This window comes from Protomyctophum bolini, assembly GCF_963924005.1.
Source record: "Protomyctophum bolini genome assembly, chromosome: 12".
In the NCBI taxonomy this organism is placed as follows: domain Eukaryota; kingdom Metazoa; phylum Chordata; class Actinopteri; order Myctophiformes; family Myctophidae; genus Protomyctophum; species Protomyctophum bolini.
Genome location: NC_137873.1, coordinates 43,164,037 through 43,183,819, shown reverse-complemented (window position 1 = coordinate 43,183,819; position 19,783 = coordinate 43,164,037). Strand labels below are relative to the sequence as shown.

The window sequence follows — 19,783 nt, the reverse complement described above, 5'->3', positions numbered from 1 at the left end:
CGAAACCGAATAGGCCGAAAATGCATTTTTAGCAATTTTCTGCCGAATATTTTCTGCGGCCGAATATTCGGTGCATCACTAATTTCAAGGTCTAATCACGTAATAGAAATGTGGGTTTCACGACGCACAGGATATTTAATTTGAGCAATAAATTGGAATTCGAACAAGAAGAAAATGGACAGATGTTTGTGCTCAAAGCGTGGCATTTTCTTTTATTAATAACCGTAAAAACTGAGAGCGGCAGCAACACTTTGGTGAGCGGGCAGGGAGAGGATAACGTGAGTGCTGGTATGTTTTCCTTCGGGCAGGGATCTGATCTGGGATCAGCTCAGATCTTGTTGAAAGCAGCAACATCTACACTCTGGACCTGAAACAGAAGAACAACAATAATGTAATGGCATTTTTGTGAGAGTCCATTTTGAATTCAACTTAACGATTCAACATCGCAGGGTGACCCCACCCCCGACTGTTCCAATAGCTTTTCTAATGCAATGTATTCATTCTTTTTTTCAATAACAGAAATCTCAAGAGCTCACTCACAGGGAGGGGCAGGCAAATAATGAAGAGTATGTTGTCGAGCAACATTTTCTCCCCTTCATATCGCAGTTTATTCTATGCCAAGAATAAAACATTTCATTATAGAATAGCTGTTGACTCCCCATCTGAAAATATGTTGTTCCAGGGACCCCATGATCTACAAGCTCACAGCGCGCCACCGAGTGGCGCGCTACGAGCTTGTAGGTCTGCTATTTTTGAAAAATCGAAGAACGACTGACTTTTTTTAGAATCTGATCTCAGGTCAGAATGGGTTAATCAGACCAGTGTGTGTCCAGTGGAAACCTCGTATGAATCTGATCTCAGGTCAGAACGGCATTAATTAACAGAGTTTACTTACAAAGTCCTCGAACTTGGTGATCTCCTCCTCCAGCAGGTCCGTGCCCACCTTGTCGTCCTCCACCACGCACCCGATCTGCAGCTTCTTGATGCCGTAGCCCACGGCCACCAGCTTGGAGGCGCCCCACAGCAGGCCGTCGGCCGTCACCGAGCGCACGCACTTCTCCAGCTCCGCCATGTCCGTCTCGTCGTCCCACTGGCAGAGAGAGAGAGAGAGAGAAGACGGTGCTCAGTCTGTCAAATAGAGTGTCGTCTGATCCTTCACATAATTATATTATCTTCAGAGTATGAGCCGTTACCCTCTGGTAGACGCTACAGAGCGTGTCGTTGCAAGAGCAACCGCTTCAAACTTTCTTTTCTTCCCACTTCAATTGTTCTACTAAACAACCGCCACATAGTTCACAGTTCTTAGTGGGGAAGGGACTTCTTGACCTTCTTCAGTTATTTATTGCACTTTACTGTGATTGTGATACTATAAACTGTGAATACTCTAGCACTTTTCTTATACATTATATACCTTCCCTTATTGCATTCTCTTGTGATACTCTTGTGACTTGTACTTTGCTGCTACTGTGTATTGTCTTGTGTGTATTGTCTGTCTGTTTTAAAAAGCGTTGATGTACTAATGCACTTTTGCCCAAGACAAATTTCCCCTTGTGGGACAATAAAGTATATCTCATCTCATCTCAAGACCAGAATACGGCTTTCACAGCGTCGTTGTTTTTGGCAGCAAATTTTGATTTGAACCCATTTAGGCCCAACGTCAAAAAAAAAAAAAAGAAAGTTCGCTCTGAAATAATATATATTCAAAATGTTGTGCCGCATTTTTCCGATTTTTCAAAAAAATAGCAGACCTAGACAAGCTATGAGCTTGTAGATCTGCTATTTTTGAGTGGTGCAACCACTCCTACAAGCAGCAATGTCCGTGTACCTGTGTACCTGTGTGTGTGCACGTGAGCACGAGTATGTTATGTATTTATACCAGTAGGGGGCACCAGAAACAGAGAGAGGGGTATTGCTGTGGCTGCTAATGAGAGAGAGAGAGAGAGAGAGAGAGAGAGAGAGAGAGAGAGAGAGAGAGAGACAGAGAGAGAGGGGGGTGTGGGGGAATTGCACCACTCAGTTCACACAGGTGTGATTTTTCAATAGCTAAAGCATAACGTAATGCTAACGCCAAAAAGGGTTCCTGCCCAAAATGGGTTAAGTTTTAGTCATTAGTCTCTTGAATAGTTCTCATTTAGTCTAGGGCCTTGATGCCGTCGTAATGACTGTTTTTAGCCAAATCCACAAGCTCACAGCGCGTCGCACAAGCTTGTAGATCGGCTATTTTCAGCATGCGACCAAGTGTAAAATAACTTATACTGGATCCGTTGTCCACTAGTCCCTTGCTAACATTTTAGTTTTTATTTGTTGACAAAATTGACAGTATATTTTAGTCATCGTAGCTTAGCTTTCATTTAGTTTGTCAGTAAATTATTTTTAATTTGTTTTAGTAGACAAAATTTAAGGTGTTACTGGACGGTGAAACTAATGAAGACTTATTATTTATAAGAATCATTTGTATTTATTAAAATCACCAGTTCTGCAACACAGACTCCTTTTTCTTTATAGCATAATAAAGAAAGCACAAGGATGAACTCCGGAGAGGAGAGACACGGTGGTTACAGTGCTGCTATATTGAGGAGGCTCACTGGAAACTCTGCTACACCAGTGGGTCTTAACCCATTCTGACCTGAGATCAGATTCATACGAGGTTTCCACCGGACACACACTGGTCTGATTAAAGTGGTCCTTGAGTGGGTTCCAAATGGCCCCACACGGCTGGGTAACTCTGAGAGCGAGTTATGGTGGTACTTACAGTAGGTGTTATGGTGGTACACTAAAAAGGAACAGAGCCTTTGGGGGCCGATTCATACTCCTATTTTAGAGCCGAATAAAAGTCGGTTCGGCTTACGAGCCAGGTAGTAGCCCCATCATCATCTTTCAATTTCCAACCCCCCGAAATTCCATTTGTCAAATAAAATACATTCCGAGTTCCGACTTAAGCTCAGAAAAACTAATACATATACTGCAAGTGTGTAAGCTCTTTAACACATTCTGGGCGGGAACCCCTTTTGGTGTTTTACCCACTCAGGCCGGGAACCCATTTTTGGGTAAATAAATAAAATTGATGCTGCTATATAAATATTTGAAGTTTTTCAGAAAACTTAGGTCAGGCTTTAGAAGGCGTTTTTTTTTTTTTTTTTTTAGAATCGGCCTTAGAAAGCTTAGAAAACCACATTCTATAAGTGTGTAATCAATATACTAAAGCCAGATTCATACAATATTTGTGCAGCTTCAGCTAGTTTTACTATAGATCGGCTATTTTCAGCATGCAACTAATTGTAAAATGACTTATATTGGATCTCTTGTCCACTAGAGTCCCTTCCTAACATTTTAGTCTAGTTTTACTTTGTTGACGAAATTGTCAGTATATTTTTAGTCTTAGTTTTAGTCATCATAGCTTAATTTGTATTTAGTTTCCATTTAGCTTTCTTCGGTTGGAAAAAGGTAAGTCGGAACATTTTTCGTCTTAGTTCTAGTCGACAAAAACAACACTGCTCCACCAATGAGCCATCCCTCCCTCTCTTTCTACAGCTGATTTGAACCACACAGTTTGCACTGCAACTGTCGGAATCAGTGGGACTAATATAGTGGACATTAACACAGACTTTGCACTACAGGAGCTGGCTCTGTAAAGTCTGTTAAATGTCAGATTGACCGTGTTCAAATAGAGCAGGGTTTGGCCATTTCAAACAGCTTAAGTCTACAATGAGAAAATAAATAAATTAAGTGAAATGTCATTCACCCATCCGTAATCCTTCAATTTTTTGTACCCTGCTGGAACACACTACATCTAAACTTTGACTTAAAAAAATAAATATTTTGAAAAAAAGTTTACGGATGAGACGTAAGGCACTGACGAAAATATATGGTGCTTCATTCCAAACCCATCTCGTAAACACTCTTGTTTGTTAAATCTTTTCGTTTTCTGTGCACTCGGCTAGAGTGCACAGAATCGGCTAGATCGGCTATTTTCAGCAAGTGTAAAATGACTGGATCTCTTGTCCACTAGTGCCTTCCATAATATTTTAGCCTAGTTTTTATTTGTTGACGAAATTGTCCTAGTCATCGTAGCTTAGTTTGTCAGTGAAAAAAAGGTTAGCGCCGAACATTCTTCGTCTTAGATTTAGTCGAGGAAAACAACACCGGTGCTACGTACAGGCTTGACGTCCAGCAGGATGGAGGACTTGGCGATGAGGGCGGGTTTCTTAGACTTCTTGGCGGTGTACGCGTCGATGCGCTCCTGCTTCAGGCGCTCCGCCTCCAGGTCCTCTTCCTCGTCGCTGCCGAACAGGTCCAGGTCGTCATCGTCGTCACCGTTCTCTTCCACTACCTTCACGTGGCCTTTCGCCGCCGCAACCTGCACGTGTGAGAAGAACGAGAGGAACTTTAACTCGTGTTCACTTTTTACTTCATCATCATCATAATTTATTTAACTCACGACCATGATCACATGGTTTGGAGCACAGATTCATAAAAGTATACAATCGGAAGTATACGATACATTACAGATTACACAAGATACATAGACATATCGGAAGGCTTTCCCTATTTGTACAGTGGAAGAACATGTTTCAGAAAAGCACCCAATTTATAGATTACTTTTTGTTTTTCAGATTTTAGTAATGCAATTAATTTAAACATAGAAGGGTGGGTAAAAAAATACAGTGGCAGGTATTTTTGCCTGGAATTCATAATGTCAGTATTCTTGCATTCCAACAGAACATGATACTCATCTCCAATTCTGGCTTCATTACATATAGGTTACAAATCCTCTGACTTCTTTCCAATCCTTTATATCTACCGATGACCTTTGGGATTCTTGTGTTGTTTAGCCTAAGGTTGCAAATAGCCTGTCTATACTTACGGTTTTCACATAGAAGGTATTTTTCTAGTTTGAACTCTACCTTCACCTGGTGAGGTCCATGAAAAAAAGGCTTCTAAATCGTAAAAAAAAATCTGAAAAACCCATGTTTCTGTGGGGTGCAGGTCTTTTTCCCCTACAGCATATTGATCCGAAACCTCAATCCTAACATAACCCTATAACCGCAAGCACGGCAGCAGCGCATGTCGGACCATCACTTTTTCGCATCGCAGCGAATGTCCCCCCGCTGCGGATCGGATCGTTGCCCCGTCGGCTAGAATGCTGTCGGGAAAAAAGGCCGCCTCCCGTTTCTGTGTCAGTGGTGCTCAACCTTTTTCATGTCAAGGACCCCCAGAATGATCTCAAAATATGTAGTTCCAGGGACCCCCCACAAGCCAATATTTTAGTTAAAAAGAAGCAATCATTAGTTGATTTGACCCCCAATCCAACCCAGTGCCAAGCAGGGAGGCATCAGGGGGTCCCACTTTTTACAGTCTTTGGTATGACCCGGCCGGGGATCGAACCCCCGACCTCCCAGTTTCAGGGCGGACCAAGTTGGGCCCACCCCCCCCCCACCTCCCCGAAGCAAAGATTTGGGCCACATTTTCAACAATGCATAAAACACCAAAAGGGGTTCCACGCCCTGAATGGGAACCCCAACCGTAAACCAAGAACAAAGTGATAAAAGGTGTTTTCCTCTCTCTCTCTCTCTGTGACCAACCTTGGTGCTGCACGGTGACATCATTGCAGGTGAGTGACATCACTAACCTTGGTGCTGCACGGTGACATCATTGCAGGCGACATCACTGCAGGTGTGGTCCTCCCGGCCGGGCTCCTCTCCAGCATGCCGACTCTGGCCTCCAGTTTCTGCATGCAGGCCCTCATCTCCTCCACAACTGGCAACCAACACAGACACCACAGTTTAACAACATTTCTGACCCGAGATCAGATTCATACGAGGTTTCCACTGGACACACACTGGTCTGATTAACCCATTCTGACCCGAGATCAGATTCTAAAAATGTCAGTAGTTCTTCGATTTTTCAAAAAAATAGCAGACCTACAAGCTCGTAGCGCGCCACTCGGTGGCGCGCTATGAGCTTGTAGATCTGCTATTTTTCAATAGCTAAAGCATAACATGATGCTGACACCAAAACGGGTTCCCGTTCAGAATGGGTTAAGACAGCTTCTGCATGCACAACCTCATCTCCTCCACAACTGGTAACCGTCACAGACACCCCGGTTTAAGACGAGTACAGTATGACACTTGACAAATACACAAGTGGTCACTGATGGGGATGCAATTATCGATTGAATCGAATAATACGAAGGGCTTTACTGTATATTCCGTAATCAAATATTTTTGACCATTTCAGATACAGAGCATGGCAAAGGCATACCTTTATGAGGAATGAAATGTGCACCGTCTTATCTGTCACATCACGTGCAAAAGCAGAGATGTTTCTGTGGCTACCAGGGTGGTGGGGTACTTTTAGTTTAATCGGCCCACATGTGCGTTCCTTGGCCAAAACAGCCCAATGATAGAACCGCAGAATTCTCAGTTATTTTTTAACTGTTACGTTTAAAGGGACACTTCACCATTTTTGCAAAAAAATATATGTTAATGACGTTTAGAAGCTTTAGATCACTTTCCTGGGGGTATTTATGTGTGTAATATGTGGTTTTAGATATTTTAGATTGTAGCAGTGAGCCTGTTGTCTCCGATGTCATGGACACTGGTCTCACTACCTTCCTGGACTACAATTCCCATAATTCTTTGGTGCACTGCTCCTCCTTGTGGATAGGGGGAGAGCTGTCTTACTGAGACATGTAGTCCAGGAAGGAAGTGAGCCCAGTGTACATGACAGAGACAACAGGCTCACTGCTACAATCTAAAATATCTAAAACCACATATTACACACAAAGACCCCCAGGAAAGTGTTCTAAAGCTTCTAAACGTCATTAACATATATCTTTTTGCAAAAAGGGTGAAGTGTCCCTTTAATTGAAGAATCTCTTAAAGCTGCTATAAGCAATATGTCAATGTTAATGACCTTTTTGTTCTTTTGGTATTCAGACAGCCAGCAATGGGTAGAACGCTCCCAAAAAAGAATTGGTCTCTGTGACACATCTAGAATTGTCATTGGTCCATTTGCTTGTCTACTTCCTGATTGGTTAGTCATTGCGACCGGGTTTTTTTTCCGACCAATGACAAAGCTTCTAGGAACTTCTTTGAATGCAGATTGCCCCTATAGATGTGTCAGAGACTACATTTTTGGGAGCGTTGTACCCATTGCTGGCTGTCGATTAGATTAATCGATTAGTTGATAACTTCCCTATAGTCACTGACCGGCCTAGTAGAGGTAGATTATGATTTACCTTTGTGCAGACCGTTGTTCTCAATCTCCAGGCTTTTCATGCGAGAGTTCAACTCTGGGTCTCCTCCATGTGAGGACGACTGTGGACACACACACACACACACTAAGTGTCAAGCATAAAGGCCAGGGTTGGCCCAACAGCGAGCAGTGTCGTTTTTGGCAGCGAATTTCGATTTGAGTTAATAGTCTATAGTCTTTGGAATGAAACTTCATTTAGTTTTAGTCACATTTTAGTCACCTGGAATGTATCAGTGTTACCGGTAGTCTAGTTTTAGTTGACTGAATATAAGATTTTAGTCGACTAAATCTACAGTTGAGTTAGTTGACTAAAAATGTATTTTGGCGGGCCTTGATGCCGTCGTAATGGCTGATTTTACACTAATAGACGATCTACAAGCTGCGACGCGTTGTGAGCTTGTAGATCGTCTAATTTCAGCATGCAACAGAGTGTAAAATAACTTGTACTGGATCTCTTGTCCACTAGTCCCTTCCTAACATTTTAGTCTAGTTTATTATTTGTTGACAGAATTGTCAGTATATTTAGTCTTAGTTTTAGTCACCGTAGCTTAGTTTTAATTTAGCTTCCATTTAGTTTTCGTCAGTGAAAAGAGGTAGTCGACGAACATCTTCCGTCTTAAGTTTTAGTCGAGGAAATTAACAACACTGACAATGAGCCATGTTGTTTCCAGGTTCAGGTCCAGTCCGAGTCCGAGAGAAGATGTGAGGAAACGACACACGTTTTGCTCTGAAATATATACCGGTATTCAAAAGATTTGCGGCACATTTTCAAGGGGTTCCCCGCCCCAAAATGGATTAACGACAGGTGTTTTCGGCGTTGGCGGAAGAAGAGTCACACACAGGAAGTAGGAGCTTTAACACGCCATGCAGGGCTCAGGATGTGCAACACACAGCATGGATGACTGACATATACCGAGCAGAAATTACTGAACTCCAGTGACGTGCACAGATAAGACACTAGGGGGTGCTAAAGAACCACCTGCCCATGCCCTCTGGACAGCAATGTGCCATTTTGGGGGAAAAAACTTTTTTTATATACATTGTACAGTATGTGGACCATGGTGTCATTGATCAATTCTCGATTAAAAAGAAGAAAAAAAGCTTCTAATATATTATTTATGCCCCAAAATCTATAAATCTCACACTATTAAGGCAACCGGCCGGTTCCACGCACTGCCCTTTTTTCACTTGAGCACCTGCCCCTCTAAAAGTCTGTGCACACCACTGGAAATCAAACAATTAACCACTTAAGCCCCTATACAGGTGTACTTTGTCGTACAACAAAAGTCAAAAAACAGCTGATGTACAAGAAGCTCATGTGAGCTAAATGTGTTTTCACAAATTGAAATTTTCGGAAAGAATTTTGCCAATACTATCACACTCCAAATAGGGATTCAATGTCAAAAGTGGTTAATGGAGAGAGAAAAAAAATCTACACAAACCCCAAATAATAAATAAATAATCTTGCATTCACAAATCCAGCATGCAAATTAACAACATCTTCCAGCGTCAATTGTTTGAGGAGCATACACAATCATAATCATCACGATCACAATGCACATATTGACATATTGGGACGAAATGAGCTAGTAGTGACCACCATACCAGCGTATGAAGCCCATTTTATGTAAGACCATTGGGATTCGTTCCAGGCAAGCAGCAGACACAGACCAGACCAAACCAATGCCAAGAGCTGCCAAGCAGCGCGCCCAGGCATGCCCACACACCGAGGAGCGCGCCCAGGCATGCCCACACACTGAGGAGCGCGCCCAGGTATGCCCACACACCGAGGTCGGAGCGCGCCCAGGTATGCCCACACACCGAGGTCGGAGCGCGCCCAGGCAGGCCCACACACAGAGGTCGGAGCGCGCCCAGGGCAGGCCCGTGTGTGCTCCAGGATAAGACTTACGTTTCTGTGCGTGCGTTTGGGACGCCCTTTGGGAGCCGTCTTCCCCTGCACCCGTTCAGGCACAGCAGAGCACAGGGTTCAGGTGAAGGGAGAGGATGTGTGAGGATTGCAGGGCGAAGACACACAAAAAATACAAAAAAACTGATGCCTTGTGCCATCGATGCCAACTAGACATTTAAGCCTAATTTGCACTTTGTCGTACAGCACTGCCACTGTGACTTTCAAAGTGATTTTAAACAATTAACAATTATAATCTTGTAATTGTTGTTTTCCGTTAGTGACACCACTGTGCAATCAAGTATGAATTTGGCTTTGCAATTAGCTTCAGGGATACAGGCAGAGAAACAGGAAACAGTGTAAACACAGTCAACTGTCACAGATTGTTTTTTTAAACAATAAAATCATGATAGCAGCCTTTGACAGTTTTGAACAAATAAAGCTTTCACCTGAGATGGCTCAATCAGGGACACCATGATCCAGGACTTACTAATTTTTATTATTTTTGCTGGATGAATACAGAATACTATACCAGCCAAAAATAGTGAATGCTTTTGCGTTACAAACAAACAGCAGCAGTGCAAATCAATGCGATGATGACCAGTGTTGGGGGGGGGGTATCGGTATAACGTTGCGACGCGTTGTGAGCTTGTAGATCAGCTATTTTCAGCATGCAAACCAAGTGTAAAATGACTTCCTAACATTTTAGTCTAGTTTTGTCGACGGAATTGTCAGTATATTTAGTCTTCATAGCTTAGTTTTCATTTAGTTTCCATTTGTTTTTGTCAGTGAAAATAGGTAGTCGAACATTTTTTGTCTTAGTTTTAGTCGACGAAAACAACACTGACAGGAAGCAGGTACAGTAAGTAATCATCTGTGACATTTTCGGAGTGGTGTGGCTAGACTACAGGCAGCGTAACATATTTACATAAATACATCAATGGAGCCCGACTTGGACAACAAGGACATAAATCTCCGGCCGTCTGGCCTGGTGGAGAGAGATAACAAAAGGCAATATAAAATCATCTTTAAAAACACACCAACTGTAATCATCAATTCCTATTGCCTAATCGTGATTGCCATATCATTGATGAAAATAATGAATTCGAAGTTGAATATGATTTCATAATCGTGACCAAGTTTCTATAGCTATATATATACACACACACACACACACACACACACACACTGCACAGTGCACACTGTTTTCTCACACACGCAAACAAATGCCAGCTGTGGCCTTATGCCGTTGTGAAATACAAGTCTGCACATGAACGGTGAGAAATGAGCCAGAGTGACGGCACGTTACACAAACTACGCCCCTCTGATCCCAGGCGACACTTTGGCCTCTGTGTGGTCCGACCGGGGTCCACGCACACATACAAATGTAACCGCTCTGTATTCATTTTAATTACAACCCCCCAATATTATACATATGACAGTTTTGGGGACAGCTTTCTTCAATATATATAATGCACCATTAGTGGTGGGGGGGGGCAAGGCAATATGACAATCATATTCCACACAGTAGTGTATCATTACATCCATGACAAAGGATGCAGTACAGTGTGAAAAGACAGCAGCCATAGACGTAGAGTGGTTTGGAAGTGGACGGCCCAAAACATTCTTTTACATTTCTTCATGCCCATGGCAGCCCCGACAGACAGACGAGCGCATGGAAGAGTTTAACCCATTCTGACCTGAGATCAGATTCATACGAGGTTTCCACGGGACACATGCACACTGGTCTGATTAACCCATTCTGACCTGAGATCAGATTCTAAAAATGTCAGTCGTTCTTCGAATTTTTCAAAAATAGCAGACCTACAAGCTCGTATCGCGCCACTCGGTGGCGCGATATGAGCTTGTAGATCTGCTATTTTTCAATAGCTAAAGCATAACATGATGCCAACACCAAAATGGGTGCCCGGTCAGAATGGGTTAAAAAGCAGGGACAGCTGCCAAATCACCTGACCGCACTCCTCCTCTCACCCCAACTCAGCTGAGCTCCTTAAATTAAGCGTCTGAAATGTCACACAGGCAGCTGCTAGGTGACTGACCAGTGAGCGTACAGACAGGCCATGATGTAACTACTGCTAAAAAGCCTAGCCACTGCCTAAGGGACCGCGACGGGTGCTTACACTGGTGAGTGGTGACGATGGGACATAGAAGCATGGAGCAGTGCCATGCACGCAGACAAGCGCGTCGTGTCCGAGATGTCCCTTAATGCTAATGACAGCCTCGAAGTACAATCTCAAATTGAGTTTGACCCATTTAGACCTGAGGCCGAATACTAAATACTAAAGACGAAATCAATAAATAAAAATATAATTAATTAACGTTGGTACATGGGACACATAAAACACCATATAGGTTGGTATATCAGGTTAGAGTGATGGGAGAAATCTTTCCAATTACACAAAACCAACTTTTTGGAACAATTGGAATTGGAACAATAGACCTAAACAATAAGGCCGATGTAAATTTCATATAAATAAATAGAAGTCCACTCCACTGAGCTCCAAAATCCTATTAAAAGTCCCAGAGCTGTAGGCCTATACTACTGTTGCTTTGGTCCATGTAATCCATCATTGCGACGAACTAGAACACATTTACAAGCAATGGCAAATCCTTTTAATCGATCACTGTCCCCAGGCAGGCGCGTTGCTGCGGTTTACAACGCATTCCACCCTCCCTTCATGAAGTTGTTCCAGGAAGAAATAATTAACCCATTCTGACCTGAGATCAGATTCTAAAAATGTCTTCTACGTCAGTCGCTCTTAGATTTTTCAAAAATAGCAGACCTACAAGCTCGTAGCGCGCCACTCGGTGGCGCGCTATGAGCTTGTAGATCTGCTATTTTTCAATAGCTAAAGCATAACATGATGCCAACACCAAAACGGGTTCCCGTTCAGAATGGGTTAAGCATGCCCAAGTTCATCACAATGATTAATTACACCAGGGGTCCGGGGACCACCAGTGGTCCTTGAAGGGGGCTACAGGTGGTCCCCATGCTAAATGATGGAGAGTTTGGTAACCAAATGGAGTAATGGGGCCATTATTAGATCTTTAACTCGAGGGTGAAAAATGAAATTTGGTTTCATTTAATGCTCTCAAAAGAGTTACATTGTTATTAAAACACCTGCATTAGGCTATACAACAAGTCTACACAGAAATAATTCTTATTTCGATCAACGTCTGCCTGTTCTCTCCCCTGTGGTACCACCATCAATACAGCATGGAATTGTGGACAAAGTCTTATCCAACAAGTTCAACAACAAAATATATTCTTTAATTTTGGGTATGCTGAGTCAAAATGTCATCAAATGGTGATTCTGTGGCTCAAAGGCTGAAGAAATAACGGGCCTCGATATGAAAAGGGTTGAAAACCCACTGAATTACACCAACTCTCAGATTGAACACGACAGCACTGCCGCTCTGGGACTAGTGACCGCTCTGGGACTAGTGACCGGACCTCTCTGGGACTAGTGACCGCTCTGGGACTAGTGACCGCTCTGGGACTAGTGACCGGACCTCTCTGGGACTAGTGACCGCTCTGGGACTAGTGACCGGACCTCTCTGGGACTAGTGACCGCTCTGGGACTAGTGACCGCTCTGGGACTAGTGACCGCTCTGGGACTAGTGACGGGCGTTACGTTTGTGGGGAAAAGAAATGTGATCAACACCCTGAAGTGGCATAAACGGAGGTCTCATTCAATCCTATCAAAGAGTAACGCTCGACGCTTAATCGAGATTAATCACAGGACGGAACTTTATTGATATCATAACGGAGCGCATCGCTCCACAGGCTGGGAGCGCCTGTTGGGGAACAGTCCATGTCATTTCCGGTTGGGACGTCATCCATTTCGGGAAAAAATCTTAAAAACGATCGCCTCAGGGGTGTTTTGGCTTACATCTAGCTACATCCAAGATGGCGCCTGGTGGACCTTGAAAAGCGCTCTGATTTAATGGTCCTAAATACCCCCGGGCGTTCGGGGTGTTAAAGAAAGATGTTATTGTGATAATCAAAATAGGCTTTAGTTAAAATGCCACCACTTGAACCCCCAGCATACCTATTCATAGCTGATCTCCAAGCTCGTACAAGGCAAGCTTGGAGATGTGCCATTCTTTGTGAATAGATTTGTGTAATGTAGAATGAAAAAAAGCATGTAGCAAACTAAATTGGACTAAATTAGCAACAAACAGCTAATTAATACTATTGTATGGCAGACAATTTCACACTAAATAAAATCTCGATTGCGAGTGGTATTTTTTAATCACAATAAACTATCCCTGTCTGGGACTAGTTTAAAAAAGTTTTGAGCTGTATATGCAGGGCTTAAAGCCAAAAAAAATCCCAAGACTGAAAAAGGTTTTTGCAAATCTGCACTGATCTCATTAAATGACCCCTATAAAATCCTCAGGACTGAAATCAGTCCCCAGGACTGAGAACTTTAAGCCCCGTGTATACGTTTTGCCAAATAATCCATATTTATAATTTGTAACTAGGAGAAAGGCAATGACTTCGACTATTATTAGGCCGCATTGACAATCAGAAAATAAAAAATATTACTCGGACCATAATATTATGCTTTAAATGAATAAAACCACTGCTTTGAAACAAACTGAGATTGAGGAATGAGGATATATTTCCGGAGCATGGCGTACCTGTGGGGAGGATCCGTTGTCGCCCTCGTAGAAGCGCCTCTCGGCGTCATCGTAGCGACTCTTGTCGAACCAGATGGTCTCTGCGGCGAGGCACTGCAGTCCGCTCATGTTGGTACTGAGACGAAGGGAAGACGCAGTGAGCAACCGGCATTATTATTATTATTATTATTATAAGAAAACGCATTCAGATGCTATTGCATATTAAATAATCCATTAATATATATATATTGACATTCAAACTCAATTACGAGCCAGAGCAACAACCACCAACCACAGCACAGAGGGAGGCAAGGCGTAGCTTAATTAGATGCTGGCACCATGATGACCATTATTATAATTATATTACAGCTTTACTATCCAAACAGCCATGCAGAGCCAACAACAGACAGGATTGCGGTGGGAATAGGGAGACAAATCAAAGCATGATGCACGACATGAATCCAAATTAAACATTTCCAAAAGCAAGCATCACATTGAACTGTTGTTTTTTTTTTGCTTGCAGTGACAACGGATTGAACACATTGTGAAATATATCATTGAATTGTTGGTGAGCGGAGTCCCATTCCCAATGATAATGTTGTAATAACTACAGTACCACACACTGACAACACCATGCATGCACACATACAGTATTTAGACCGTAAAAACCGAGGCATATTTACTGTTAAACAGTTAAAAAGAATCGGAAAGGGCCTTGAAAAACAGGCGCTCTTCTTTACACACTTATTTTATTTCATTATTTTTCTCTTTTTTATTCGTTTGATTACTGCAGCAGACAGGAATCTATCTCACTGAAACAGAGTTGCCGTCTCTGCAAACTCTGGATTATGTAGAACAAAAGGCTGGTCGTCACGAACCAACTGTCCAGCGCCCCAGATAATCACAGAGGGTTACTCAACTGTATAGACATCAAACCCAGCAACAGGACACACTCTACACATTACACAATAAGTTACATGGCCTCGTGTTGTATCCTGAATGATCAGAGCCAAACTAAATAGAATGGGACTATCACTATGGAACGAGTCGAGACTATAGGAAACTTTCCTGCAAATAGAAATGTCTGTTCGTAACAAACACAAATGTGAATTAAAAAATAAAATCAATGATCAAACCCAACAAACAATCGTTAGCATGGATTAAAAGAAGGAGCCAACAGGAGTGCAGACGGACAAAAAATAAAATGGTTAACATTATCACCACAGTAACGAAAAATATATAAATCACAACGGAAAACCAAAAACCAGACAGAATTCAAACGGGTCTCTTCCATTCTCTGTTTTTTTTTTCCATACTTGTCCCATCTGGGTTTGGGTCTGAACTCCGTCTCGGAGTGGCCCCTCTTCCTCCGGTACGGGCCCCTGCTCCCCTTGCCCCCCTCCGTTTCAGAGGACGAGCGGTTGCGTCCGCGGTAGGGCTGGCGGCGTTGGCTGCTAGGGGACTTCTTGCCGGCGACGGTGGTCCGGGCTGGGTTCTCCTGGTTCTCCCCGGCGGCGGCGGCCTCAGGCTGTCTGGAGCGCTGGAAGGTCATGGAGCGGTTATAGGAGCCCCGGTGTCCCGGGCTCTTGGCGTGGGGCGAGGACGACGGCGGCGCTGCCCCGTTGTTGGCCGCCAGCCTGCGCTGGTAGTTGCTCTCGGCCTGGTCGTAGGTGCTGCGGTTGTACCAGCCCAGGTCCGCCTGCCTCAGGCCCGCCGGGCTGCCGTAGGAGCCGGCGCCCGCCTCCATGGAGCTCCCCAGCCTCTCCTCCTCGGCCCCGGAGCCCTGGCTCTCCGAGTGGTTGGCGGAGCGCGGCGCGTGGTTTCTTCTCCTGCCGAAATGGAGGTCGTCGCCGTTCAGGCTGCCCCTCTCCAGAGCGGGGCCGTTGTTGCCCTCCCTGGCCCTGATCGGTATGGCGTTCTGGGGGGCGGCTCCTCCGAGCGGGCGGTTTGGCCAAGTTTGATCCATTTGCTCTTTACTCAGAGGGATCTCTTCTCTACTCAAGCTTGTGTCACATACAAGGGCAGAGAGAAGGAATGAAGCAACAGGTAGAAGCTAGAGGCCATTATTAGCACAACGTGAAGTTAGTGTCACGGTTAAGCGCCTAGAGGGGAAATGAGATGTGATCTCTGAAAGAAGAGAATTTCTATAGGTGACCTCAGTGTGGGCTTGAATGGTAAAGACATTTTGTACCTAGGGCTGGGCAATAGATCAATATATCGATAGTGATATAATATACTAGTCTAGATATCTTCTGAGATTTTCAATCTTGTATCATAATATGGAATACATGTCGACTTTAACTGGTTGCCTTATTTTATACAAAAAAGGAAATAAATGGAACGTAGCCAATCTACAAGCTCACACAATTACTGCATTTGTGAGCTTGTAGATTGTAGAGGAAAATTAGCCGCAATTTGCAACTCCACTTCCTATTCATGTTTTTTGGTTTGTGATCTGCTGGTCTTAAATGACGTTAAACTCACCAACATTGCAGCTGCAGTCCAAGCTTGAATTATCCTCTTTCAATCTGCTGAGCTTGTTTTTCATAAAACTCCCCCGTAGAGATGTTATGAGCTACTTTCTGTCCAATTTCCAAGAGTGACAATATCGAGCCGCCATTTTGATGTTTGCAACGTGCCGTAAAACAAGACGTGAGGGGGAGTGCTTGTTTAATAGCGTCCCTCCCTCCCTAGGGCGTCGGCCTCTTCTTTGGGTGTCTTACCTGCGCAGGTAAGATTCTATTAAACAAGCGCTCCCCCTCACGTCTTGTTTTACGGCACGTTGCAAAAATCAAAATGGCGGCTCGATATTGTCACTCTTGGAATATTTTGGACAGAAAGTAGCTCATAACATCTCTACGGGGGAGTTTTATGAAAAACAAGCTCAGCAGATTGAGAGGATAATTCAAGCTTGGACTGCAGCTGCAATGTTGGTGAGTTTAACGTCATTTAAGACCAGCAGATCACAAACCAAAAAACATGAATAGGAAGTGGATGGAGGGTATTGCAAAAAAATCTAGAGTTGCAAATTGCGGCTAGAGGAAAATGTGTCATTATCGCCAATATGATATATGATCATATGATATCATATGATGATAATAATATATCGATAGTATATATTTGGTCAAAGATATTGTGATACCGGAAAATTCATTTTTGTCCATATTGCCCAGACCCATCTCAATGTTTGTTTTTTCAATTCAATTAGCTTTGTAGAAGGAAGATTTCTAATTTAGCATAGCCCATTATATTGAGGATCGCAGAGGGAGAAAAAGGATTAAAATTAAGCATTTAAAAATGATCTCATTATTCTCCAGGCTTCCAATGCCGATGACGCTTCATGAGATCTGTGAGAAATCTCAGCATCTCACACACTTCCCAAAGCAAAAATAAAATGCAATGGCAAACATGGCTTTGTATTAATCACACGGCCCGAGGAAAGACTTTAGGTTATAGACAGTGTGTAAAAAATAAATAAAAACTAGTTTGACCAGGGGTTGTGTTATCTTTGGAGCCACCATAAAGCGCAACCTTTCCACAACAATGAAAACTGTTGGGCTCACCTTTTCTTTGGCATGTTGTTGTTGGGATTATGTAAAGTTGGAATGAGATACTGAAATCCAAAAATATGCATTTGTGCAATTCATATATATTTTACATTATCAAGAACACCACCAATAAGCACCCTGAGTGGAAACGGTCGTGTACGTACAAAACAATACGAGATTAGATATAACTTTACTTACTAAAGTCACATTTAGTGTTATAATGTCGCCCGGGTAAATGATAGATATAAGGAATCAAATGGATCCTTAAGTGTACAAATGGAACCAAATTGACCCTAACTGGTCCATTTGTACACTCTCAAATTGTTAAATTAACAGTGATTTTACAATATAAATTAGGGTCCCAGAGATAGAAATGCAATTGCATGGGTTTAAAATGCATGTACATTTGGGGGTCATTTCCTTGACATGAAAAGGTTTGAGAAACAAAGGGAAGCTTTTTTTTAAACCCCCCCATTTGTCAGATAGCCTGCCGGCCGGTAAAACGTAAAAACCGATTTGAAAAGTTTATCAACATATCAAAGTCCGTTATATTTACAGAGAGATGCATTTGCCATGCATTCCATTCCCGTCTGTATTAAAGCTATTCGTAGAAAGACAGCCAGTCATGGGAACAACTTCTCTCAATAAGTTGTTTGACAGCTTATTATGTTACACCACGAACTTCTTCTTGTTGTTCAGAATAAGCCACGTGGCGCAAAAAACACCCCGCACATACATTTCAAAAGCACTTTTCGGGTTTTAAAAGTGACACATGTGTGTTTCATGTACCTCGTGTTGGTAAAAATGTAAGTTTACTTGACTTACTGTTGGTTAACTTGGTTTTAATCGACGTTTTACAGTTGTGTATGCCTGTCGGGTTGCTCTCAGCTTTAATCCGATGGTCGAAGAGAACGAGCACCGGTGTTGCCAGATTCTCTTACAGAAATGAGCGACCTGATGATTTCCTTGTTTTTGGCTATAGAAGTTACTCTATTTATACGTCTCTAAAATGTTTTGATTAATTGAAAATGGTGGGCAAGTGTAATGCTTTATGGTGTCGTCCGTCCACTCACAGTTAACAGTTTTTGTATCGAGTTGTACTTGAAATGTACTGTAGCCTAATTCTGCAAACTGTTATAATAACAAACAACACGTATATACAAATATTTACAAGCAACTTTACAGTAAAAGAAGCTCAAGGTCGCTTATAACAAGCGGACATGGCAACACTGACCAGCACAGACGGCTCAGCATAATATCTCCCTAAACGAGAGGGGGTGGAGGACTTGTTATTTTTTCAGATTTAATATCTGTAGCTAGCAATACTAGTTAAGTGTAAAATTGTTGAATAAAACACGGGGAAAAAATACATTATTAGTTATGAATTAGTGAAACATGTAAAAGGGTCACGTATATTTGCTGGCTTGCTGCCGAAATAGAAAAATGGTATGGTCCGGTTTTGACAGAAAACTACTTTTCCCATAATTCTAGCAGAAGTGAGAAGCGTCTGGCTGGTGAGAAGAGTTTTGGCTAACCTTGTGGCCTAATATGAAATGATATGACAACATTATAGTTGTGTGCGTGATGTCCCACAATATCACTTTGTGTGTTTAATCATAATCAGTATTATTTATTATGCCCTAACATGATGTTATTCAATTATTACAGTGAACATTTTTGTAACTGCAGTTGTTGAAGCCTAGCGTCTAGCCTACTGTTTTGACTTGATCGCTGAGGTTTGAATTAAATTATTTTGCCCCATTGGCCCGTAGAGGGCAGTGTTCGCGCCCTTATTGACCTGTTCAGACCCAGATCATATATTCCAGTGGTTCCCAAACTTTTGTCAAGGACCCCCGTCTGGTGGCCAACTGTCGTAACCAACACCGCCGCCGACCCACAGGAGAATACCATCGCACAGTGGTATCAGACCAACCACAATCAGCCAACCCTCAAACCAAACCCTTCGACCTAGAAGAACTCGAATATATTATACTATAATAATAGTATATAATATACTATAGTATGCCGTACGATATGGGCTATAGCCCATGGTCCAAAATGTCTGTCTGTCTGTCTATGAGTAGCTGTCTGCCTTCCTGCCTGTCCAATTGTCCATGAGTAGCTGTCTGTCTGTCTATGAGTAGCTGTCTGCCTTCCTGCCTGTCCAATTGTCCATGAGTAGCTGTCTGTCTGTCTATGAGTAGCTGTCTTCCTGCCTGTCCAATTGTCCATGAGTAGCTGTCTGTCTGTCTATGAGTATAGCTGTCTGCCTTCCTGCCTGTCCAATTGTCCATGAGTAGCTGTCTGCCTGCCTGTCCAATTCTCCATGAGTAGCTGTCTGTCTGCCTGTCTATGAGTAGCTGTCTGACTGCCTGCCTGTCCAATTCTCCATGAGTAGCTGTCTGTCTGTCTGCCTGTCTATGAG

At 42.9% G+C, this 19,783-nt stretch overlaps 1 protein-coding gene across 5 annotated transcripts; it reads right to left on the bottom strand.

Annotated features, from left to right (window-relative positions):
- Positions 1 to 185: 185 nt before the first annotated feature.
- On the bottom strand, positions 186 to 18,291 carry LOC308325612 (elongation factor 1-delta-like). Of its 5 annotated transcripts, XM_080778152.1 has the most exons (9): positions 18,184 to 18,271; positions 17,374 to 17,423; positions 13,832 to 13,946; positions 9,167 to 9,211; positions 7,241 to 7,319; positions 5,630 to 5,757; positions 4,157 to 4,357; positions 896 to 1,090; positions 186 to 367 (listed from the first exon to the last, which is right to left on the bottom strand). In XM_080778152.1, exons 2-9 carry the CDS (start codon positions 17,385 to 17,387, stop codon positions 329 to 331), a joined length of 816 nt encoding a protein of 271 aa, XP_080634278.1. In that variant the 5' UTR covers positions 17,388 to 17,423; positions 18,184 to 18,271; the 3' UTR covers positions 186 to 328. The 5 variants fall into 5 exon arrangements, with proteins under 5 accessions (XP_080634278.1, XP_080634280.1, XP_080634281.1 ...); XM_080778154.1 differs by lacking the exon at positions 17,374 to 17,423 and having other exon boundaries at positions 18,184 to 18,291; XM_080778155.1 differs by lacking the exon at positions 9,167 to 9,211 and having other exon boundaries at positions 18,184 to 18,269.
- Positions 18,292 to 19,783: the final 1,492 nt, after the last annotated feature.